Genomic DNA, 27,760 nt, shown 5'->3' on the forward strand with positions numbered 1-27,760 from the left:
TTAATAAAATAAATAATATCTTCAATAATTTTTTGTATATGCGGCTGCTGTTAGTAATATCAAAAATATGTATAAGAAATGGATATATTTATGGTAGATTTGAATTAAGTTTGAATTAAATTTGATTTAAATTCAAGTTCAGAATAGGCAGAAAGATGTTAATGCCCAAGTTTAAAGTAGACTATTTTGAATTAAATAACATATATTCTATTCAACTTTATAAAACCTAAGCAATGTAAAAAGATTTAAAATAGAACGATCCTATAATTAATCTATTGACAACCACTGCTTAAAGCAGGTAAGTAACTTTAAATAGTAAGGACGGCCCTCTATATGAAAATGTTCGATGCTCCACAAATCTTATATGAAATATATCTCTCAGTCACGTATGAAATACGGTGAAGTACGTATGTGCGTATGAACCTATATGCAAAAACTTAACGTAGTTTATCACAGTTAATTATCGTAAAACTCGTGCGTAATAATTATCGTTACTCATCATAAATTACGCACGAGACTTTTGCGGACTATGCAGGAATTTCCTTACGTGTTATCAGAGTACGAGGAAATAAATCCTCTTCTTTACAAGCCTATCAATTCAACTCAACGAATCAAGGTATTTCTTTAAAGTTGAAAAACAATTCTTATGCAACACAATAATGTATGTTATGTATTATCATAATATTGTGTTGTTTCTACTGATTACATTTTTAACGACTCACTATACATATTTTAATTTAGTTTATTGTTAAATAAGGTTTAACAAATATTTGAAACGAAACTATTTTTCAGTGTCATACAGCATATATATCTGTTTTAGAAGATTACATTTTATTTTAGAATTAAATAAATGAGATGGAATTAAATATATTGTGTACAACAAATTCTACTTATAGTAAGAACCAATTAAACTAAATGCTGTTTTTCTTTTAATTCTCAAATGGGACAGAAATATATACTTGTTATTTTTTAAAGTAATATTCTTAAAATTGTAATAAAATAGTTCAAAAAGTTTGTTTCCATAAAAGTAGAATTTGAGAGTAATATAAAATTAATTATGTTTCAGTATACATGTTTCAATACATCTTCCAGCTATATTGTATTAGGTTCAACCAGTGGCAGTATTTATCTATTTTCAAGGAAACCATGCTCATTTATACAGTTAATACCCTTATCGGTACATAAATTTTCCTTAGTGTACTATAGTAAGAAATTATATAATTTATATATCAATCCAATGTAAAAGATTATAAAAAAGATAATTTCTAATTACTATTTTTATAACACCAGGAAGGGGCAGTTTCTCGTATTCTCATATCACCTGATGAGAAAACAATTGCCTTGACAACAAATCGTGGTATAGTTTGTCTAATAGCTCTAAAATCTATGCCAAAATTGATAGCTATATCAACCGAGCACATTCATAAACAAGTTAACTGCCTGTGTTGGAATGATAATAGCTCCGAAGTATATATTGGAGATGGACATGGAAAAGTTTCTGTTATGGCACTATCTATTTTTACGGTATAAGCCTTTAATATTTTAATATTTTAAACATTGATCGACATATATTTTACTAAATTAGTAACTTTTATGTTTTACATAGATTGTTCTAAGAACAAACTAATACTAATAAAATGATAATCTTTCAGGTAAATGGCATGTTTCAAGCACCAACTTGTACATTGATGAATTTAGATTCAAGCATTGTACAACTTAATTTCTTATCACCTTTATTATTAGTGTCAACTTTGACTCGTTGTTACATATGTGATACAATACAGGAACAGTATAAACAAGTAGGAAATAAAGCACGGCATGGAGAATTTGGTGCCTGTTTCTATAAAACATGCCTTATAGAGAATAAGAGTGCTCCAGACAGCCAAAAGGAAGGGAAAGTAGTCAATAAAAAGGGTTCTTTTAATTTCATTGCAGAAGGTAACAGTAAGATACAAGAAGAAAATTTTCCTCAAATCTTTTGTGCTAGACCAGGATCTAGACTTTGGGAAGTGTCTGCAAATGGAATAGTAATGAAAACTCATCAGTTTAAAGAAGCATTTGCTATTCCACCTACAATAATATGCAGGCCAAGCATTAGGAAATCTGTTTATCAAAAGCAAGCAGAACAAAGCTGGCTGCCTCAATCTATTAATTTCTCCTATCTGTCTGTTATTGGAGAGAAGTATTTATTTTCATATACTTCTACTGGCCTATACGTTATTGATCCCCTGACTGCAACTGTGGTACTGTGGAATAATGAATTTTCAAATATATCTTTAGCAGAAGCTATCGAGAATAAAATATATTTGATGACCTCTGATGGGGAATTTCATTGTTTAGTTTTATATTTCTTAGATTCCTTGATATTACGATTGTATAATAAAAAGAAATATTATGAGTGTTTAGAGATATGCCTCATGTATAAACTACAATTAAAAAAATTAGTAAATAATACTGAGATTAATAATATTTGTGATATAGAGAATAGGTTGCAGATATTTAGAGATGATGAATTGTCAACATTATTACATCCTTTAATACTTTTGTTAGAATCTAATACAAAAATAATTCCAAAAAAATTAGATTCAGGTATTGTAGTCGTTAATTGCGGAAATTCAGATCTGAAAGATGAAGAAAATTTGGGGCTTCATTCTATATCCTATCGTTCTTTGCAAAATAATGAAAGGCTTTTTGAAACCGAATTAAACATAGAAAAAGAAAAAACATCAACCAATTTATTGAATGGTTCCGATAATAAAACGAAAAAGGATGAAGACACGAATTGCAATACAGCCAAGGAAATAGAAGAAAGTCATGATGAAACCAAAGAAAAATTGAATCTGAACAAAAGTGTAACACAAAGAATACAAGCAGATCTAGAAATTATATATACGGTAGTTGGTAATATTAAGCCTTCAATGGACGAAGAAGACTTAGAAAAAATAATTTTAGATATAGATTGGAGAATGAATGTTATCAAAGATTCATATGAAAATGTAGATGAATTAAAGAACTTTATATATGAAGTATTAAGAAGTGTAGAACTATGTTATTTCAATGCTTTATTAGAAAATGTTTCAATACAACTAATACAATCTACAGATAATGAAAATATTATAAAACAAATAATAAAAGCTTTTGTTAATGTAAATGCACAAAGCTGCAGAAGATGTACCTGTGGTAGTGTGTATCCAACAAATGAACTAATAGAACCAAAGTTCCTGGGGATTGGTAAATCCCTTCTTAAGAAAATGCTAGATGAATATAAGGAGGAGTGTATAAATTTATGTAACAAAGTACCTTATATGTGGCGAGATTACTTGCCACTTTACACAGAACAGCATGGTATAATGACGAATGATCTAATACGCCAATGTCTTCAAACTAGAGATAATATTATATTTTCCATTTTTTTACCTTTATTGGATGGGAAACATTGGAACTATATAGCGACATACGCGAAAGAAATTCAAGATGGACAGTGTTTGTTCTGTAGAAAGTCTATAAAAAGAGGAAATCACGAAGAATGGATAAACTGGACTGCTGTGATATATGAAATCATGAAGAAACAGGGACCTGATATTGCCATGACATTATTGATAAAATTAGAGAAAGCTATTCCAAATGTTCCTATTGATAAAAAGTGAGTATTATCTTTCTAAACACTTAAGCATAGAATCAGGTAAAAATAATTAAGTATTTTAATTTTTTGCAGTATATTTCAGTCATTAATATTTACAAAACTTTTATATCAACATGGGATGAAGTATGCCATTAATCTTAATAAAACTAATTTGGAGTCATCTGAATACAATACAATATGTTCTACAAAGGTAATTATTATTTTTTAATTGACTTGTGGGTCATTAGAAAATATTTATTCAAGAGAGAAAGAACTCAGTTTGTATCTATATCTTTTATGTTTTAACTAAACCATAATTTATATATAAACAATTTATGTTTTTTACAGATTCGAGATCAAGTGGTAGAAGTTCTTGAAAAAGACTTAAGTAAACCGATTAATAAAAATATTTTCGAGAATGGGCCGCATCATTGGGGAATGCATTATCAGAATAAATTATCTGCATGTTCTTGCTGCACACTGTCCCTTCAAACACCAGTTCTATTAGGTAATAATGGAATCGCAATATTCGATTGCGGCCACGCTTACCATGTAAATTGTATGATAGAAAAAAAACTCACTGCCTGTAATCTTCATTCTTAATTGTACATGCATAACAACTATATACAAATAAATCTCGTAAAAGAAGATACAAATATTAACGTGTAAATAAAGTCTCATTCAGGTAGTTTACAGAATGAAAAGTTGCACACTATATCTAGTCTTTAAAAAATTTGTTTGCGTGTACTCATATAAGCGTATTTACAAATTTATTGTCGAAATACAAATTGTTATCACAGATAAATCTCACGGTTTAACAATGAAATTGAATTTAAAAGATAGATTTTTTGAGTTCCTTATGATATAAAGAAATGGAATGATTTTATCAAATACAATTTTGTTTGTGTAAGCAAGTAATAAAAATTACAGTAGAAACTAGTATTTGTGTAAAAAGAGTACATGAATAAAAATTGAGCATTGAAAATTCTTATATAATAAGTAAAGTACATTTCTTAAATTAGTTATTAAAATACTTGAAATTGTTAAAATATTTATAAAAATTAAGAATTAGACTGTTATAATTTCAAAAATTTAGTTTTATTCTAAAAAATAATGTACTATTTTATATTTGTATATGTATCGTAACTTTTTGTACCTTTTACGACCGACTATATACACGATATAATTAAGGAATTCCAATTTCAATTTGACACTTACCTTCTTTTTTATTTGATATATTTATTATTTAATTTCAAAATATTTATGCAGTATGAGGCATATTCAAATTTTATACAAACGAGTATTTCAAAAAACTTGCTGCATTCTAATAATAGTCTTAAGTATCTTTAAAAGGTGAAAAAAAAGAGGGTACATTGTGAATTCATTTTGAAACAATGAGTCGTGAGATTTTCACTGCACATAACCTCGACCCTTAAAAAGTTGTCAGGAATATATTTTTCCTTCATTACCATATTATCCCTTAAATTAGAAAATTTTAAACTGCAAGAAACAAAATTCATTATAATGAAGAAATTGATCTAACCACATAAGTATATCTTAAGGATTAAAATAATAGTAATATGGCAACAAAAATAATTACTTTTTCCGTAACTTCTGCACAAGTTTGTTGAAAGTAAATATATTCAAATAAAACAAAAAAGAAAATATATGCAGGATAAAAATATTCAGAATTATGAAAAATGCCTCAATCTGCATAAAATAGGATTTAAAATTCCTTATTCTACGGTAACGAGCCAAAATATTGTTAAATATTTCGAATTACATTGACATATGGTAATTTGTTTATAACAAATGTAATGCATATTTTTCTTTCCTCTTTTTACGCTGAATGAATTTGATCACGCAAAAAATGCAATTTTGTCTTTAAAGCACATTCTATCGATCAATATGTTACGATATTAGAATATTGATTTTTCTATGATCATAATCGATTAAGAAGATATACGGCCTCTCTTGACACGCAATACTTAATTCTATCATTATTATACAACTTCGATAGTGATTTATAATTTTTAGTGTGTGCAAAATATAATGTAATGAATCTAATGCAAAAATCATAAATATTTTGCTTTCTTGATATTTGTATAGGATATAAAATATGAATTATATTTATTTTATTTATCATGATAAGAATTGATTTCGTGTAAAATTATTTATATGTAAATAACTTCTACGCGCGCGCACACACAATGTTATCGATTTACATATAACAATATACTACTACATGTTGCGTAAAATTTCGCAATGTATGTATGTATGTATGTATATAACTCTCTTGCGTTTTCTTTTTGTAATATAAATAACTCAATAATTGCCATAATTGCATTCTATGCAATTAATTCTAATTGACGAATAATTATTACTTTTTTTAAAAGCATTTTATACAAAGGATTCGATTTTGAAAGCGCATAAGGGAACGATATTAAATTTTTTCGTCAACTATTTCTACAAACTCCGAATTGGAAAATCGAAAAATTTGCTTAATTTGGTAAAGGCACAAGTGACTAGAATTTGTAAAATTTGTATCTGAATAATACAAAAGTGAAAAATTTACCGATATGTAACGAAGTACACAAAAATTTCGATCTTATTAAATCGTACAATGTTTCTTTATACAAATTATGACCATCATCAACGTAAAACGATGCTCAAATTTCAATTTGTTACCTGTTGTTCTTTTCATTTCGAATTCTTGAATATCAATTTTATATCGATGAAATTTGAACATCCGCAAAATTGATAATTTCGAGGACTCTAGTAGAAACCAGCATGTTAATTAATTAACTAAGAACAACAAACAAATATGTAAAATCACAAATTTTCTTGTTTAAATTTTAAGAAAATTTCTTTCATTTTGAATCGTTAACATGTTAGTGACTTGAATTCTCGAATTTAGCTTCGATTCTTGTAGGACTAATTATTCCTGCTTACACAATTAAAGCAATTAACTACTTGATACGCTCTCAGAAAAACCAGGGTAACATATAAACGTCTGAACAAAATTTTAGCTCGTATATCGACTGGAAGTATACGTATATATGTATATATAAATGTAGACTATTGATAAACGTACAAAAACAAACGTGATCCATGGGAGGTATCGATTTTTAAAGCTGTATTCTGTGATATTATACACTTACCCATTAACTCCATACACATTTCTCCAGGCAATCTCTATTTTCGACTTAGTAAAATATTAACAGGTTTAAATAGTACGTTATACAACAAAATAAATAAATATAAATATATATATGTATGTATGCGTAAAGAAGAAATCGTAACGAGCAATAGTTGTGCAAAGGGCGCCATGCATGGCATACTCGGAAAGTAGACCCTTTTAAACCCCTACGTTCACTAAAAATCCGCATCGTTATATGCTGTTACCGAATTTGAATAAATTATAATTAATAAACCGCTTATTTCTATCACTTATTTTCTGTTATCTTTTTCTATTACCTTTCAGGAACAAATGCTTTAAAACTATATAATATTAACACATAATGTTTTTGTTCATTTTGAAGATTTTAATTTTGTACTAATAAGAAAATTATTAGAATACTAAATATTTGATTTTGTAAAATTTTACGATATTCTGTGCATATTTTAACGTTTCTTAAACGTTTTTACGAGATCACAGAAGAAAATTCGTAGTGTGTATATATATATATCTAATGCCTGTGTTGTTTGTATTTTTCTAAGCATTTTAAAACATTTATAAATCTTGATAATATAACAAAAATTTTATTGATATTATAAAAAGATCTATTATTGATTTATTGACTTCTTTAAGATTTCATTGTATTGAAAAGAGTTGTAACTTTTGATATAGTTTAAATATGTATTATATATATACATATATTTTTCTTTTAACATCAATTTATCTCTTTGAGAATTTTCTAGTTTCTCTTGACAATTGATCATAAATTCACAATTATATGTTTGTCTATTAAATTAACATTAATCTTTTTCATGTTTCAGATTTATAATTCTGAATGATTAAAAAAAACTATACTAATATCATGAATTGTAAAATATTGAGAATTCTATGCATTTCATTGCATGATTCTAAATATGCCATTATAATACTTACTTACAAAAGTTGTCATTAGATTTATAGTGCTCTCACAACATTACAAAAGATTTTCGTCGGTTTCGTTAAGACCACTAAATATTAACAATCATTTGTGTAGATTCACAGAAATGTGATTCTTTTAGCTTTTATAAAATTTTCTTGATAATGATCGCATTATTTGATATCGTCACGTAGAACTGTAATAGTTCTGTATAATAATACTATTTAGTACAAAGCGCTTTGCGTTTCAAAAAATTGAAACTGTCCTTTTTCACGTGTTATCGTATGATTGTTTATATAAGTCCTATAATTCACAGCGTCACTTGACCGAGACCTCTATTAACAAAATATGATCTCTATAAATAGAATGTCGTTAAATATAAATCATTAAAAAATAAAGCTACAGATAAAAATATCTCACAACTCTTTGTACTCTTGATAAGAAACAAATATAGAACTATTCATTTAAAACGCAACTATCACTAAGACTATGAAATAGTTTCAGCGTTGATTACCGTAAGTTAGACGATAAAATTGAAAAGAAAAGAAAAGAAAAAAATTAAAAATAAGATTAACTAATCGTGAGTATATTTTAATTTTCTATAAACAATCGTTAACTTTCTTTGAAACAATATCTCTTTCACATTAAAAAGAAAATAAGACAAAATTAGGAAATGACAAATATCTTACACCAATATTTTGTCACCTTAAAATTGCGCTTTAAATGGACAATTCTTATTATTAGTACACAAAAAAATACTTGTCGCATATTTGTAATGTAAGAATGCAATGCAGACTTTTTTCTTTTTCAATTTTAAATGACAGGAAAAATAATATTATAATTACTCCGATTATTTAGATGCCTCAATGAAATCATTGGAACCTGCACTGAACTGAAGATAAAAATTTCTTTTTAATCCTGATACGTTAAAGTATTGTGTTCTCAATTATTTTTCCGGAAAATCACCGTTTAAACATAACATAGGAATCGAAGGCGAAATGACTGAGATATAGTAAAATATCTTTCTGGTTGATGAATCGCAGTAAAAAGATCTATACATAAAGAAAGCCGCACACAGTGCTAACAAGTCCAGGAGATGCAGGCTTTTGTTGCAGTGTGTGTACAGCTCAATGATTCTCATAAGAACTACAATTTATACATTTCACTTTCTAAGAACTATACTTATAGTCGAATTGTCTATACTGTTTGTAAATTAATGTAGTCATTGTATTCGGATTTTTAGACTGATTGTTGCAAAAATATTGAATTTTAAGTTATAAAGATAAGTAGGAGTGAAAAAAGCATTTTACATTAATCCTTTGCAATTCTTTACTTTAATAGTAGGTACTATTTATTCATCAATTATTTTGAGCAATATACTTGTTTCATTTTACCAAATTATCCTACAAAAATAAATTGTATTTCCAGTATCAAATAATGAAATATGTTATATAAATCACTTTTACAAGAATTAAACTAATGATAAAAACAATTCTATTTCAATTTCATAGAAAATGTGTTTGACAAATTATAATTCATAGATATAACAATAATGAAAATTGATATAAAATAAATTAACTTAAATTGGAAACATTGAATCACAAAGGATCAAGGCATGAATAAACTCAAACAATTGGACTATGAGTTGGTCGTACTCCATCCAGCAGTGTCTCTTATTTCTAGCTGCATGGTCGAATTAACTATTATATGGTTACTTCAAAATGGCACATCGAAACATAATCATTCACGAGACACGTATGTGTATATGTATGTGATCATGCAAACTGGTCTCGTGTATTACAACATAAAAATTTATTGGGATTTTCCTTCTTTTTTGTTGCTGAGAATTTAACTATCTGGTATTGTGCTCTGTGAGAGTCCATCATCCGTTTCCTGGTACTTGTTAAAAGGTACCAAATGCTCAGCCCTTTGCGGTCTTCTTCCCTTTTCATTCTCTCTAAAACATGACGCTTCTGGTTAAAAATTTATACCAAGTGAAATGAACTAAAGTTATACAGCTAAGCTTTCACAAGCATATAGAAATAATAATAATATATCGCTAATCGTTGCGCAACAAAACCATTTCATAAATATTAAAAATGTAATAAATTTTTATAATATAAGAAATTATATAATGTGTGTGTGTGTGTGTGTGTATATATATATAATTCATTTCATTTTATCTTATATAATAATCTGTTAAACATGAAAGAAGACCGTCGAGGGTTCTGCTAAAATAACGAATGATTATGCGATACATGATAAAAATTAATATATACATACAACGTTGTCTCACAGAGCTATCATTAAGTGTATCATCATTCATAATGATCCCTGATAAAAAATCCATTCGAAAGGAGAACCACCCTCGCTGTCTTTGTTTACTTTTGATACTTTTCCCTCTCTTAAAGAGGACGAATGTATAGTGTTCAATTTAGTTGTAATTTCTTTCGAGCTATTCTCAACTCTTTCATGCGTAATTCAGTGCTTGTAGTATATGACTTTTACAACTTCGTAGTTTAGTTTACATCTAACTGTAGCGATCGAATAACATATTACTTAAAAAATAATACATATAACGTGTGACTAAAAAATAAATTATAAGATGATATATTCTCCTTTCAGATCGGAAGATGCATAAAAAATGAAGATTAAATATACAAGGAGGAGGGACGTTAAGTCTTAAGGACATCATGCTTGAGCATAGAAAAATACAGTAGTACCGATCCTTCTAAAACATGAAAGAGTTTCTGCTACTGCACACGAATACTAACTTTTCTAGTTTCTAATCCTCGTACAATCAAGAATTGAAATCACCATAATATATTACTGGATTTAAAATACATATTTTTAAAATATGTAACATTTGTCGAACGCAATATTATATTTATGATATTTTTATGTACATTAAATTCTACATTCAAGTGCCTAAGAGGTGAACATAATTCTTCATACAACTCTTAATTACATAAACCTTAATTATACGAGGATTAATTTGTACGCTCTAAGAGGGTACACAGGAGAGAAATTCTTTTCTTCAAATAATACACAGGACCTTTTTGACAATTCAAACAAAGTCGTTCCATGAACGTGTTACGCTTTCACAATATACTATGTATCGTTATAAATAATTTTCTATGCCGTTTCAACTAAACAGTGAAAAATAAGATGGCACTATTACATAAAATTAATTTACCAAAATTACCCAAGTCGATGATCTTAGAATATCTATATTTATTTACAACTAATAAACAAAATTATGATCATATCAGGATAGTAATCTTTATTATTTTTAGATGAACAGATTTGGGTAGTTTTAGTAAATTAGTTTTCAAACACTCAACTATCAAAGAGTAAATATATAACTCTGACATTGATTCTTCCAATTTCATGGATGAGACTAGTATATGTCATAGAACATAATGGGGAACATAATCATTGCTTTACATGTAAAATATCGTGTTCCACCCCTGTTATCATACACTTTCGATCCCTAATCGATCGTCGTTACGAACATCAGAAATTGTACAGAGATAAATTAATTAAAGGTGAGATCGAAAGTGTTTAAATCGGATGCCGTGTATGCGTCTTTCGATTGGTTCTACCTTTCGATTAATAAATGGAATAATGCAATAGCACAAAAACAAAAATAACATATTTATCAGGAAGATTGTGTGTGCTGATGAATAAAGTAAAGACATGTTTATCACGTATATTTTTTTTGAAAGCGTATATATATATTATAGTTAAGATACAATCTTGCATCGTCGCGGAGATAGAAGACCGATGACGAGAGTCCAGAGTGTGATCTTCATTCTTCCCCGAGGCAACCAGCAAACACAACACCGTTCGCCAATAGGTGCGGCGCAAGCCTCTTCTTCAGCTTCTCTGTAAACCGCAACTGAACACAACTCTTCGTGAAACATAACTTTCGTTGTGCTTTCGTCACCTTTTTGCTTTTGTTAATTTGTTGTTGCTATTATCATTATTCTTTTTTTTTATTCCTGAATAACACATACTCTCCCTCTCTTTCTCGCTCTTTCACTCTCACTACTTTTTTCTGAAAACTAAACAAATACTCTCTGCTTAAATGTTACATAGATATACATGTATATATGCATATGTGGTGTATGCGTTTTCGTTAGCTTCATTATCATTTTTCTTGTTGTTTTTTTTATAATTAGTGTAATTATATTTAGTAATATGATAGTGTATGCTACGTAAAAAGAAAAAAGAAAAGAAAAAAACAACACCATCGATGACTCAAAAAGAAACTGTCAAATTCTACGATCAACCACCCATGCAACGTGTTGCTAAGAATCCCTTATGACAAAACCACCCGTAGTAATTTGGCTAAAATGCTTGCGATTCGAAACTCTGCCGAAAGTTTACACAGAGACTTGCAAATTATGTTATTAAAACATAATTAGAATTCGCCACTTTCTCGACCGAGATTCTCTATTTTTAGATGCTTCGTCACATACCGATAATATCTAAACACATCTAAAAATAGATATTTATAATTTAATACAATCATAACATAGTCATTCAGTTGCAACTGATAAAAATTCTAGAGGTCATAGTTTCCTAAACGTGCAATAAACAGACACGTGTAGCATGTTACTAGGGAATAGAAAATTCATGTTTTTAATTTCCTATAATTAGAATTTTATATGTTTATAAAAAAAGGAATTGTGATTGATCACAATCTTATACTTTAATATGAAACTTAAGAATTAATAATCATTCTACTAATAAGATACAATAGTACAACAATAAGTGAATAAAGCAAAATTTTTTAAATATAGATTTCTAAGTTGTAAGTTAGAATATGAATGCATCAATATACGTGTACCCGGATATTTAAACATACATGAATTAGATACTCCTAATATACAGATAAACATGTACTAAAAATTACGTGGTAAAACATTCAGATACGTTTCATACACGTGTACACATAGATATTAAATACACATAAACTACAGACCTCTAGTACAGAGCTATTTGTCATGTAAAACAAATAACTGGAAGATGGTTATCTATACTTCTAATACAAAGACTAAATCTGTTGTATTGAAAGGTGCTCTGAATTACCGATCATATATAATTGGGATCATGATAGATTTATCAAAAAACTTAATTAATTGGAAGGTCACTGTGTTTCTTTCATTTTGAAACCAATGGTTTCCCTGTTCAGCCGAGAAAGTGTTTAAATACTACTGATATTCAGACAAAATACAGAAGATAAACATGTGCTCTCAGGAGATAAACGTGTACGAATGTCCTCTTGGATCCGTTTCTCAATGACGCTTGCAAGAAAATGACCGGTAAGATCCTGCAAACACTGCATGCTAAGACGTGACCTCTTCCTCGTTTTCTGGCCCTTCTGTATTTTTATTCTCACTGTTTTCTCTGTTATTTCTGATTTTTTTGTAAACGAGAATTCTTCTTTATTCTCTCCGACACGTAATCGCCTTTAATGCCTTGAACGATGCGAAGAGTCTCCACGTTCGTCGCGACGATCTCTTTCTCGTTCTCGCTCCCGTTCACGCTCCGGTTCTCGTTCTCTCTCGGATGGTCTTCGGCTCGACTCTCGTTCTCGATCTCTGTCTCGTTCACGCTCTCTGTAGCGATCGTCATAATACCTACACAAGTACACGTCAGCCAATTATCTTACTTTACCGGTGTACACTATTAATTTGCTTTTTTTTTTTTTTTAATTCTTTTTATGTCTTCTTAAGATATATTTACATTAACTCAGGGACTCTTTGATACGCTATGTATCTTTCTCTAATGTACCCTACCTCCTTCGTTCATGATAACTTTCTAATTTTTTTTTTTTTTTTTTTATTCGTTTCCTTGCTCTCTATTAACATTTTGATTTTTGCGATCAGGTTTTTACTTATTGCAAAGGCTTAAGAGAAAGGAAAAAAATTACTAAGCATTTAGAAGAGACAATTTACTGCATAAAAAAGTCTCTGATAACTTCAGGAACTAAACACATTACTCTAACAAGAAGTTTTAATAACAAAGAAAAACTAATATTTATCTAAATTTTCCAACAATTTGCAATAAACGATTTTGTAATCAGAAAGCAACAGATTCACTGAATTCGTGCGATATTCTAATAGAATTATAACTTTTAATACCTTTTCTCATCATTATATGCATGTGAAGAAACAAAAGTGAGTTGAAACATTTTCTTTATACTTGTCTCTTATTTTTCTACTTCTTATATTTTTTGTATTCTCCCCCTTCTCTCTCCCACTTATTTACGAAATTTTTATTTGAATTCTAAAATATTCCTGTTTGTGAAATGATAGATAATGTAATCAATACGTGAATTCTGAATCAAACTCTTTAAGAATAACTCTAATCTGTTGTATTGCATCTAACAAGATAATACTTTGTAATGAGATCTACATGCATTCTCTTTAATGAAAAAAAAAGTGTAAATTACCTAGACGCCTTGGAAGACGAGACGGGAGCCGTCTCTGGCGGTTCTTCTTTTACTCTTGGCCTGGCTGACTGACGTGTCGTACTAATGGAAAATATGCATACTTCGTTATGACTTATACTGTTACCAGGCTTAATACGTTGCTTTAGTTAAAATAAGCTATGTTAAGAAATATATTCAATTTTCCTTTTTCAGTCTACTATAATTTAGCAACGATCACTTATTCGAGCAAAATTTATATTATATTGTAAACTTACTCTACGATTTAATGCTTATATAAAAGACAACCATTTTTTAGCATTTTTCTATTGAAATATAGATTAAATTAGAAGATATGTCAATATGTTATTCGAAATAATAGTAGCTACAGTTACCGGTTATATGTAAGTACATGTGTACAATACTACATATACTCAAAGAAGTTTTGAGATTCATTGTTAAACCTGTAACCATATTTGAATATTCAAAATGAAACAAGAATAACTGACTTCAAAACATGGAAAAATAGAAGATAATTTCTGCTATGATATAACTGTGTTGCATAGATTTCATTTCTTTTTATGGTTTCAGGATTATGACTACTTTACTGTAGTAAAGTATTTGTAGATCTGTACATATATCAACTTGATATTAGAAACAATGTTACAGTATTTCTCCGGATAAGTGCAGATCTTGTGTTAATATATGTTAACATAATATATAAATTGAAGAAGCATTTAACCATCTTAATATATAAATAGTAATTATACGTTTTAAGTATTTTTACATTATGTATATCAAGATATGTATATCAAGATATGAATATGCTAGATTAATAAATAAAGTAAAATTGTAATCATTCCTACTCATGTTTTATAAATAACTAAAGATAACAATATGTGGAAACTGACTATTTAATTCATGAACTATTAATCTTATGAATTGTTAGGATTAATAACTGTAATAATTCTATCGCTAGATAAAGCTCAGTAATTTTTTAAAATACCAATAGATGCAGTTCATAAATTAAATATTTAATTCTCTATCACATCTTAAATATACTTGGCAAAAATTTCATTTACAATATCTCTATGAAACATATTGAAGTGTTTTGAATAGAAAGCAATATCTACAAAAAAGATATGCACATTCTTTTACATACTTTTTCCAATGGCGACTTTGGAAATAAAGATTACAACTACACAGGAGGAACAAGAGGGAACAATTGTATTGAATGTACTGTATGAATTATCTCAAGGAAGAAGCTAACATCTGTTTACATTCCAAAATTGTCAATTGTATATTAGGAAAACTATTGTTACACAGCTTCAACCTTTATCTTTTTATTGATGTAAATTAATAAGATTCAGACTCTAAGTGTATCCACGCACACACTTCAAATATCATATGACAAAAATAACTTGCAGAAGTATCATTGATACTGAGTACAAAGTTCATTTCTTCCCTCGTATTTACAAAATTGAAATAAAAATGTAGATGCGAACATTCCTTAAATCTGTTCTAATATTTAATTAATGAACGGATGTTCGCCTTAATCTATAAATCTTTCAATCATTTCAATTATGAGTAAGTTTCGTTTATTGTTGGCTATTTCATCTTTGAAACTTTAGTCTCACTTACTACTGAATATTCCAAAAACAATAAACATATAGATTAATAAAATTACAATCTCGTCGTTTTAGTGCATGTTAAAGTTTTGAACAATTTACAATAAAATTTATAACTCGCAAATAGAATTGTTATTTCAATTGCATCATTTAAATTACATTACTATTATATATAAATGTTCCTAAAATATTATATTGTTTAAAAATTGAGATCGCAATATTTTCAGTTTTTCTATTATAAAAAAATGCCCCTGTTACTTTCTAAAACCATAACTAATGAAAATCAATAGTGATTACTTGTGGTTATTACTTATCGCTGATTGATAATATTAGGACGAAAAAAATTTTTAATGTCTGCTATTTTAAAACGAACATAAGGGTGCTTTTATGATTTTTTTTTTTTTTTTGTACTGTTTGATAAACAATCAATTTCTTCCTATGTTAACTAATATATACTGAGCATCTTTTAAATATAATTTGTATTTCTGCCAATGATTTAATAACATTCAGAAAAGTATGAAATAAATTTGTACTGTATTTAGTTGCTTCGAATATTTTAGGTTATTATTAAATACTGAAATCATAATAACGTATTATAATTTTTTATAAAGAACTGATTTATTAAAATATGAATACGTTTATATTTTCATTATACTGTTTAGTGACTCTCGTTAATTAACTCAAAGACAGTATCGCCAATAACAATATCGGTTGTGTGATTTATAATATCAGTAGAAATTGATACCACTGAAATAGGATAAATGTATGTATATATAGATGTAAAAAGAGAATGGGAAGGAGAATGTGATTTTCGGTGTGATGGCGGCATCGCTTTTGAGTTATCTAATGAGAAGATCATCTTATATTAGAACTTTATAATAATAATAATATTTACCATTATATAATCATATGCACAGCAAATTGAAGCTAACATAGGAATAATAACAGTCCTTGGAGTTCAATATTTATAATTTACCTGTCACTTTTACACTCAATAATAACGCAGAGCACCTAAATCAAGACACTTAATTGTATTAAGAATAATGTCCACTTTTAGCTTTCAAGGTATCAAGTAACTATTATAATAATATAATATTTGTTTCTAATTAATGCCTTTAACAAATTTTATGTAGTAGATTAAAAAAGTAGACATTAACGAACAATCTGATACAATAATAAAAAAACATTTAATTGATACGTTAATTGTTATTTTTCACATTTTATAAATGTCTAAAATTTTGAAAAAAAATGTCCTTGTGATTAACATTTTTATCTCCAATATAATTTACAAAGATTAAAGATTAATAATATTTTGAATTCTTATAAATTAACCCTTCGCGGACTACCGTCGCATATATGCGTTCTGTGTAAACCATCAATTTGGCCGAGAAACTCATATACGCGTTCGGCGAAGACAACTGATAGAACCAAAGGACTCATATGTGTGTCACATTTTATTTATCCTGTGAAGTATCTATTTATGTACATAAATCTCGAATTTGACATCTATGAACGAAAAGCGCGTCTAAGCAGAAATGAGCGCTGGCAATATTAAATGACTATCGCGGCAGCAGCTCGGCCCCACGGTACGGTTGACTTCGAACCGTCCCATCCCCAAAGGGTTAAATTTTAACTGATAGCAGAGAAAATTTAAAAGTACTTTCATTTAAATAGATTTTTATTTAATATTTAGTAATTGTTAAAAAAGATATCATACTAAAATATATAAATATTCAAGATCTGAAATGCCCAATAACAATTAATGTATCAAAGTAACGTTAATTTTATTTAACCCTGTCGCTGTCAATGATATGAGCAAATATTTTTACTCGATTATAGTTAATATCCTTTCAATAACTAACTCAGTCGCAATTATTCTACATAATAATTATAACAGATTCTTTTTGTTCAATTGTAAGCATCCATTTGTAGAGTATAGATGTTGTAGAATTATAACACATAGATCTGAGATTACATTACAGCAAAAGGGTTAAGTTCACTTTTTATCATTAGTAAAATCTACTATATTTGAGTCTTATAAATTATTGTTATATGACCATATAAAATTATCTATGGTCTTTGTCTGTACTTATGAATTTTTCCAGAATAATTAATTAATACAGACAATACGGAAATATTAAGAAATGTTACAAGCAATTATTAATATTTAATGACAGTTAAATTTGTCCCAATGAAATACGTTAGTATTTAAATAGACACACATTATTAATTATTTTACAATTGAACACATTATAAATCAACGCGTTCTCTTCTAAACATCATTAATACCAGATACAATTCATTTAATTTACTTGCACTTTTATCAAATTTCATACTACTTAATGGTATTTTAAATAAGTATTCAAATAGAACGTTTCGGATGAACTCCGCATACAATATTCTGTATAGCATGATTGAAAATGTTTGCAAAATATATAATACAATAAATGGGACTTATATTACTTAGATCAATATCGTTGCTATAATGCTATATCTATTTGCGAAGAAAATTGCATGATATATTTTAGTAAACTGTATATAGTCATATACGATCTGTTACAATGTAAAACGTCGGATTATTTTATATAAATATGGACTTATCGTACTCATTTTCTTTTTCTAAATCACACGCATACGTGACTATTATTACGAGGGTTATCAGTTATAAGTTGTGACTGTCAGTTAATTTTTGACTGAATTGAATAAGAAGGTACATCCAGTAGTGACAGTTAAAATAATTATGAGATGTTGAGCTTACCTTTCTTCTCTGCTTCGCTCTCTATATTCGCGATCTCTTTCACGTTCACGATCCCTCTCCCTGCTTCGTGATCTCTCCCGTGGATATGGTTCACTGTAATAACGTTCTCTGTCACGATCACGATCCCTTTCCCTTTCACGATCGCGTTCCCTGTCACGTTCTCTATCTCTATCTCTACTTCTTTCTCTGTATTCCCTGTCACGGCTCCTTGATCGCTCACGTCTTCTTCTGTGACTGCGTTCCCTGTCTCGTGAACGTGATCGTTCTGAAATTATTCATTAAATCTAGATTAACTAATACAATAATTTCAATTTCGATAGAATCATAGGAGATATGAAAGCCATTGCAAGTGATTAAAAAATTTATTAAACACATATCTATTTTTATTGTTCTAAATGTAAGAAATAAAATACTTACCCCTACGTGCGGATCCATAACTCTTGGTTTCAACGCCACGCAAGGTGTCTTGAAGAGAACTGATTAAAATTTTACATCTATCATCTGCAGCAACCTTGGATTGTTTTATCAGAGAGATGGCTGTAACCAGAGTTTCTATAGCGCTTGCGTATTCCCCTGCTGCAGCATCAGATACTGCTCGAGCAATAGCAGAAGAAGAAACGGTTCTATTTCTACCCATGATTTCTTCAAATTCTTGTTCTGTAAGGGGAGGAGGACCTTCTGGGCGATGATCAGGTCCTGGTGCGCCATAAGGTGGCTGTAAGATATATAATTCATCTTGATTTTTTTAAAATTTTAATAAAGCAGGAGTATTATGAAACGTAATAGTGAAGCCATTAAATAATATCAGAAATATAATATAAAATATTAGTACAATGGACAATATAAAATAGAATACCATATACCTGTGCTGCAGGTGGTCCATAACCATGAGGTGGCACATGTGGTGGTCCATGTGGTTGACCATGTGGTGGACCATGAGGTGGACCATGAGGTGGACCATGAGGTGGACCATGTGGTGGTCCATGGGGTGGACCAGGAGGACCTGGTGGATGTTGTCCTGGATGTTGATGAGGTGGTCCTTGTGGGAAAAATGCTGGATTCACATGTGGTGCAGGTCCTCCTGGGGGTCCTTGTGGTGGTCCTTGAGGTGGGCCACCATGACCAGGTGGCGGACCTCCTGGACCTGGTAACATTCCTGATCAATATCTTTGTTAGCTTGCAACACTGTATAGCAAGCTTATAAATTTTTTCATTACACAAAACAATTTTTATTGTATGATTGACTTGATAAAGTACGTTTTTTGCTTTAGAATATGCTTGCACAATGTTGTAAGATTATGACAAATTATTATAGACTAAAAGTTTCCACCTTTCTTTATATATTCTAATTTTTACTCTTTTAAATATATTTATTCGAATTGAACTACTTCTTTCCTATATTATTATTACTTATTTTTTTAGTATTATTTGAAAATACTTTCAATTATATACTTTATGTTCATTGAAATTGTGGCAACAACAAAAATTGAATTGTTTATGTTACTTTTGTCTGAAACACCTTGTACCTTCATACTCCTAAGCATAAAATTTCCCTCAATATCATGCATTATTATAAGAAAAATTAATAACGATATTGTTAATATTCAATGAACGTCCTAAATTTCTCACCACCCATAGAACCTGGAGGAGGTCCTCTCTGTGGTGGGCCTTGACCAGGTTGCGGGCCTTGCATATGTTGATGTTGAGGGAAACCTGGTGGTCCCTGAGGCCCGTGATGCATTCCTATGCACATTGAATAATTACATCAGTGAACTTTATTCACAAAAACTTGATTACATAATGCTTTGTTATTGGAAGTGATTTATTACTAAAGTTCTTTATGTCCTGTTTTGTATAGTAATTTTGATAATTTTCATAATCTACTCTATCATGCAGACTATAAGCTGTGGAAAAAGAAGAATTTTATCATAACGACACATGAAATGAAGGAAAGAACAGAGCGTGTGAGTCCAAGATGTTTCAGTATATAATCTATAATGAATCATGATATTTAACAAACCTGGTGGTCTATTCCATTCGGGACGTGGTTGAGCACCTCTTGGATCACCTGGAGGTCCACCAGGATGTCCAGGTGGACCACGTGGAGGTCCTTGACCAGGTGGACCAGGCGGACCACCATGAAATTGCTGAATGGAGACAAACGAAGATTCTATTTCAATCTACCATAATTAAATTAAAAATCATTCTCTATACTTGGAAAATAACAGCAAAAAATTAATTAATAATGAGATGCATCAATAACACGAGTTACTATCGAATACTATTATTAAACAATAATCATAAAGTAATTAATAATAATGATAAAATATTACAATATCAGAGCCAGTTATTGGTTTATCAAAAACTTTTCAATGTGCTGTATAAATTTAATTAACCACTAAATAGATTGAAACGAAATAATTTATTGATTTCTGAAAGAGCTTTTCATGTTATACATATCTCATGCATTGCTAATTTTGTAATTTTGTAATTTTCAAAGAAATAAATTTTGCAGATTATATTTTTATATTACATTTTCTTTTAACACTTGAAGTTTATATAAAAAAATAACTAAATACAGCTTTATTCAAAAGAAAGATGATTGAATTAGCTAATATCAAAAGATAGCAGTTAGATGACATTTTTATTAATATAATCCAAATCTTATTTTCCATATAAGTATAATTTAAAATATTTTAGAATTCTAAAAATAATAAAATTTCAATATAGTATTTATTAATTTCAATAGTGTTCGATCAGATTTTGTGTTTAAAAACAAATCAATACTGAAAAGTTTGAAGAATGGATAATTTTTACAACGTGAAAAGCAGGAAAAACGACACATTGTGTGTTACCTGTGGTATATGGTAACTGGCTTCTGAAAGGTCTCTAGTACAACTCTGTTTACGCGAAGCGTAAGACATGTAAGTGCAAAAAATATTCTTGTAATTTGTACCATAATTTATCGATTTATATAAAATATATCATAAAATTGTAAAAACCAAGAAATGATTAACTTTGACAAAAATTTCTAATTAATATATCAAGTATTATCTAAAGAATAATAAAAAATTACTTTTCTATAGTTATTTTTCTATAGCTTTAGGGAAGCTACACAGGCTGTTCGGCTACAGGTGCAAAAAGATTTAAAGGATAATTCTTGAAGCTAAAATAAGATGGAAATCAAGAATAAAAAAATTTACGTTTTCAGCTTTGTTTTTAAGTTATTTACAATTAAAAATTAGTCGAAGTATGTCTGCACGAGCGAAAATCTCTTTACACAAACAAAAGTAGGTCAACCTAAGCAGTGGGGTCCACAGGCATCCTCAAATCGAATAATACATGAACAGTAGTTTACCTTGCACGAATCATAGAGAAGATTATGATATTTGAAGACGTAAACCGTCCTACGCAACATTTTGTAAGAAAAATTATAGATTAAACATTATACCTGTCTATTTATTAAAATCCACAACACCATATCGAAAGTCGCCTCATGAAACTTTCGAGTAGACAGCGTTAATGTTTCCCCTATTTATTAATTATTTATGGAGGCAAAGGTTTAGGGAAAATATTAACGCTGTCACTCGAAAATTCCATGAGGCGACTTTCGACATGCTGTTGTGGATTTTAATAGATAGGTATAATGTTTAATCTACGATTTTTCTTACAAAATATTGCGTAGGACGGTTTACGTCTTCAAATATCATAATCTTCTCTACAATTTGTGCAAGGTAAACTAACGTCTTCAAATATCATAATCTTCTCTACAATTTGTGCAAGGTAAACTACTGCCCATGTATTATTCGATTTGAGGATGCCTGTGGACTCCACTGCTTAGGTTGACCTACTTTTGTTTGTGTAAAGAGATTTTCGCTCGTGCAGACATATTTCGACTAATTTTTAATTGTCAATAACTAAAAGACAAAGCCGAAAACGCAATTTTTTAATTCTTGATTTTCGTCTTACTTTAGCTTTAAGAATCACCCCTTAAATTTTTTTACACCTGTAGCCCAACACCCTATATAATACACAATTATATTAGACAATTACATATTACATTCTTATCTCCTTTCTTGTCTTTCTTAGTTACCTTCTATTTTTATGTTAAAAGCAAAATCCCACAACTAATATAAACACAAGTTTGCAATACATATTAAGTTTTATAGATATAAAAAATCGATTCAGAAAAAGTATAATTATTAACAAAAAGGACAAACTACATGCACACAATTACATTGAATAATTAAATAAAAGCTCTATTACATACCATTCCTGGAGGCCGATGTTGACCAGGACCTGGTCCTGGTGGTCCTTGTTGAGGTGGACCACCAGGTCCACTTGGACCTCTTGGTGGTCCAGGTGGACCATTAGGTCTTGGCCCATTCCATGGCCCCTGCTGATAACCAGGAGGTGGTGGACCTTGGTTAGGATGCCCAGGTAAAGGATGGTGCGGTCCCGGTCCAGGACCCATCGGCGGACCGTGCATACGCGGTGGACCTTGCTGGCCAGGTCCACCTGGACCTGGTGGACCCATCCCTGGAGGTGGCATTCTCTGTGGTCGTACACCCTGCGGAGGACCCATCATCATCCTAGGACCATGATTTTGTTGCGAATGTTGAGGGTGTTGGGGATGTTGTGGATGCTGTTGATGGGGTGGCATTGGTGACTGATGCTGATGTGGATTATGGGGACGCTGACTCTGACTCTGTTGAGGAGCCGGAGCTGGTCGTGTCTTACACTGAGACTCAAACTGAGAACATATACACAATTTCAAATGTACAAAATGTCAAGTTTTCATTTATTTAGTGGGAAGAGAAATAACGATTAAGCCGTCAAGAAATTCATATTGTTTTCTTGAAAAGATGCAATACAGTACTAAGGTGAAGGAAGAAATAAAAAAGATTTCTAAAGAGAGAGTTATTCTTTGGCATGCTTTCGAATATTTATAGCCAATGTTATAGATATGACCAATTAGTTGTAAGTTATATGTGTTTTGATTGAAAGAAGTTACTTAAAGGACAACATTAATTTCTTGATAATATATCATATATGATGAAAATTGTATATATGTAAAAGTGCAAAATTATTTCCATTAAAAAAGTTAACTTTTTAAAAGATTCAAATATATTTAGTTTGAATGGAAACTATATTAATGTAAATTATATAAAAGTGAACAATCTGACATTTTCACAAGTAAATTTTTTTAAAAGAAAAGAGGAAAACTGCAGATTCAATCTTATATTTTATTTACACCTACTAGAGTAAAAACTCATGAAAAGAATCATATAACAAAAATTAATTTCTCACAGTACTAATTATTTCTTTCCCATAAATAGTTGCCTGTACATAATGTCGATATATCTATACTTACTTGATTCAAAGCTTGTTTAGTAGGAAAAGTCACTACTGGATTTTGTCCATGCAATTCCTTTTTAGGTAATCTTTCCATACATATCCTCATACTTTGTTCTGATCCCAAAGATATCACACAGAATCCCTTAGATTGTCCATTGGCTCGATTTTCAAAGAACTTTACTTCAACAAAATCTGATACACCAATACTTTGAACAGCATCAGTTATATCTTGGTCACTTGTCCACTGCAATAAAAAATATTTCAATAAGTTTAAATTACTACAAAAATATTGACCTTTTCTCTAAGCTTTTAAAGTAAAGGCTAATTAATGAAAATAAATTAATATTCAATTATTTACCCAAGTCAAATTTCCAACATATAGTTGATGACGTCTCCCAATTTGGTTTGGCTGAATATTATTTCCAAGTTGATGGTAAGGTGCGCTGCCATTTGTTTCTTCATTTGGTGAAGTAGTATCACCAGCACCATCTCCACTATTTCCCGTAGAAACACCACCATTACCACCCGCAGGAGCTGCTATCACATCATCATACAAATCGACGCCATCACCAGCGAACTCATCCTAAAACAGATCATTAAAAATATATCATAAGCTGATTAATTACCATAAGAATTTAATATATTTACATCATGTAAACTGAATATTCTTATGAATTATATTGTAAAAATAATGTGCAGTTTCAGTAGACGTGTAGTATATAAAATATACTGATATATAATAGTAGTATATAGTATTTAATACATATTAATAATAAATTCAAAATACAATTTTTATGTTATCTACTTAAAGTTCCAAAAATAATATTGGAGAAAGCTTAAAAAATAATTAATACATTAATAAATAGTTTAATTTACTAACTACCTTCCAAATCTTCAATGGAGGATAATTTATAAATTGTATGTATGCTACTACCTTCTTTTCACATATTTTTCTAATATTTTCTATTCCCATTGTATTGCATAAATATTTAACTATGAAGAAAAAAAGGAAAATAGTTCTAACTAAACATATTCCTTCAAGAACAAAAACATAATTTATAAAGTATTAAAATGAGTATTAAAGTTGTTATTATAAAAATTTCAATCATCTTATAGAATACAAATTATTTTACAAAAGCCAAAAAATAGTGTAATAGATAAAAGGTACAAAAAGATTAAAAATATAACAATTTTGTCTGGATAAGACGCTTCATTGACGCTCATTAAAACTGTACACACATACCTACAAAAAAAAAATTCGCTTCCTGAATAAGCACTGATCGTTTCGATGCAATTTCGGTTGGAATAAAAAAGAAAAAAAAAAACATCACATACAAATAAAGTGTACAAACTTCAAAATAATATAAACGCTGTAAGAAAAAAATGGTGTCTCGCATGCAATAATGAAAACTTTAGTTAAAAATTAAACGAAGTGGAGGAATAAAATGCGCTACGAGACATTTGCCTTACCGCTAACACCATTTTGCTTTTCTTGCTGTGAATCTGTGTATTACACGTATTTGCTTTTTAAGTTTTTCCCCGATGCAATAGAACGTGCATGGGCCACGGTAATTATGTAACAGAATAGAGAAAATGTTTATCGGTCGTGATAATCGAATGCAACGTCTACTCGTCACGAATGAGATGTATGTTAAAATCGAAATCCCGGCTGAACGAGAATCGGACACCGCTTGTCGAAGCAATCGTTACCGTCTCTCCTCCATGACGCCGAACAACCCCGCTCTGCTATCGCATTTTTCTCACAGTTTCCAATGTTTTTTACTAAATTAGCCAATTAACAACAACGCCTACAGGACAACTCGTTACTTATTAGCAATGATAAAAACGAATTACCTGCGCGAAATCTTGCTCGAGATCGTCGGCGTACAAATCAATGTCACCGTCCGCCATTTTACGTACACCGACGCTCACTGCATTTGACGAAGGCGCCAAGCCTAAAGAAATATGCTGTTCTAGGAGAAAACGTGTTAGCGAATTACGTTACGTTTTCGTGCTGAACGGATATGACGTCACAGCGCCATCTTTTCCCCTTCCGAGGTAACCGATAAATTCATTGGAAGTATACATATGTATGTATTATGTGTACGTAGATTGCCTGAGTCGAGTAGGAGAGGTAAATAAAACCATGTGATCGAAATCTAGTGGAAAAGGTTCGAATTCATAATTCTATATATGTATATATTTCTATAAAATTGCCTTTCACGAATTGCAACATGTTATATATCAATCGATTAGTTTTAACGCATAGATTACAGAAATACAAAAATTATTTTATAGAAATTTATCTTTATTAAAATATTTCATAATATAAATATAAAATATGTGTATGTTATATGCTTTTACCTACATTAACATTCAATATGTCTGCCACCGTTGGAAAATCGAATAGAATACAAAGATGATTATCGTGAAATATTTTAATAATAATAACATACCGCGAAATAATTTTGGTATTTCTATAATCTACGCGTTAAAACAAATCGATTGATTCTGATTGGTTTTTTCTGATCGGTGGTTTTGGTATAATTTTGATATGTTATAAACTGGAAAACTATACTTTTAACATTAACCTCCTGCCTCATGATTAATTTTATAGCTGCAAATTATTATTATTGAAATATTTCATCGCAAAAATTAGATATTGAAAGTGAAGAATGATTATTTTTTAGGAAATGAGAATCAAGTATTGGTTAAACGATATATTTACTTTATATAGAATCTTTCTTTGCTTAAAATATATAAGACACCATTTACTATACATTCTTTATAAAAATAGAAAAGGAAAATAGGAGTTGGAAATTTTCTACAATGATACGAAATAATTCATTAGCGAGTTGATAACAGTCAATAGTTAGAGATCACGTGATCAGTTAAATTTACCACTTCTGACTCAAATTATTTGATAGCCTTTGTTCTTTTCCTTTAAAAAAGGAAAATATACTGGAGTATGATATAACGAAAAAATGCTACAATGACTGAAAAAGAATATTATTGGCCACTTTACCGATTTTCTTACTTCAAATTCATTAGAATCATGGTTAGAATGAATACCTACTATGTATATGCTATCAGAAATGCTAGCTACTCATCTCTAATACTACAACCAGAACACGAACAAGGTTCTAGAATCAATTAGTTCGATTTAATATTTTCCACTATTAGAGAGGAAATTTCCTCTATGCTACTATGTATATTCATTAAAACGCCATGCGTAATTTAAGATCTTTTTTATTTACACTCTTTTTTGTATTATAAAATAAAACTACATTTGATTTATATTAGAATTTCAGTTTTTCAAATTTTATGTATATATATATTTAATGCCACAAATGCTTTTATGAGAAATTAATTTTTTTTAATAATTATTAATATAAAGCTGCATTTACATTTTGCTAAATTTCGATAAGTAAAAATTAATGGTTATAAAATTAGAATTATTATTAAAAGCTCATAATTTTTTAATTACAAGTCTAATATTTCACTAGATAATTTTAAAATCATTTCACTATCCATTTCTTCTATTATTTTACAAATTAAAATTTGAATATTTTAAATAAACATTTCATTCTAGAAATGCTTATCTTAATTTAATATTTACTATATTAAAACCCGTTATAAGTTCGTATTCGAAAAAAATTATCTAGGAATTTTTCGATTTTTCAATCTTCGTGTTTCGTGTTCTACTTTCAGTATTTTACAAATTGGAATTGTTTAAGAAAATATTTTTTTCTTTCAAAAATATATATAATATATAAATGGATATTTAAAAAAAATTTGTGAAATATATATGGTTTAAAAAGCATGACAATCTACTTTTCTTTAACATTTATTACGTTGACA

The 27,760-nt window shown here is 29.4% G+C and overlaps 2 protein-coding genes across 14 annotated transcripts; one reads left to right on the top strand and one right to left on the bottom strand.

Moving 5' to 3' along the window:
* The first annotated feature begins 310 nt into the window (after positions 1-310).
* Pink (WD40 repeat domain-containing protein pink) lies at positions 311-4,339 on the top strand. Of its 2 annotated transcripts, XM_072007584.1 has the most exons (6): positions 311-616; positions 1,067-1,177; positions 1,291-1,524; positions 1,653-3,643; positions 3,716-3,833; positions 3,971-4,339. In XM_072007584.1, the coding sequence occupies exons 1-6, from the start codon at positions 530-532 to the stop codon at positions 4,223-4,225; spliced, it is 2,796 nt and encodes a 931-aa protein (XP_071863685.1). In that variant the 5' UTR covers positions 311-529; the 3' UTR covers positions 4,226-4,339. The 2 variants fall into 2 exon arrangements, with proteins under 2 accessions (XP_071863685.1, XP_071863693.1); XM_072007592.1 differs by lacking the exon at positions 311-616 and having other exon boundaries at positions 1,075-1,205.
* A 1,373-nt stretch (positions 4,340-5,712) lies between these two features.
* On the bottom strand, positions 5,713-25,915 carry Cpsf6 (cleavage and polyadenylation specificity factor subunit 6). Of its 12 annotated transcripts, none has more exons than XM_072007655.1 (12): positions 25,754-25,911; positions 24,258-24,482; positions 23,916-24,143; positions 22,812-23,294; positions 21,397-21,441; positions 20,562-20,688; positions 20,171-20,284; positions 19,405-19,697; positions 18,959-19,256; positions 18,542-18,806; positions 14,180-14,260; positions 11,419-13,364 (listed from the first exon to the last, which is right to left on the bottom strand). In XM_072007655.1, exons 1-12 carry the CDS (start codon positions 25,808-25,810, stop codon positions 13,196-13,198), a joined length of 2,385 nt encoding a protein of 794 aa, XP_071863756.1. In that variant the 5' UTR covers positions 25,811-25,911; the 3' UTR covers positions 11,419-13,195. The 12 variants fall into 12 exon arrangements, with proteins under 12 accessions (XP_071863836.1, XP_071863756.1, XP_071863766.1 ...); XM_072007665.1 differs by having other exon boundaries at positions 19,405-19,685; positions 25,754-25,910; XM_072007691.1 differs by lacking the exon at positions 25,754-25,911 and adding an exon at positions 25,370-25,714.
* Between the last annotated feature and the right edge of the window lie 1,845 nt (positions 25,916-27,760).

This window comes from Bombus fervidus, chromosome 1 (genome assembly GCF_041682495.2).
Source record: "Bombus fervidus isolate BK054 chromosome 1, iyBomFerv1, whole genome shotgun sequence".
In the NCBI taxonomy this organism is placed as follows: Eukaryota; Metazoa; Arthropoda; class Insecta; order Hymenoptera; family Apidae; genus Bombus; species Bombus fervidus.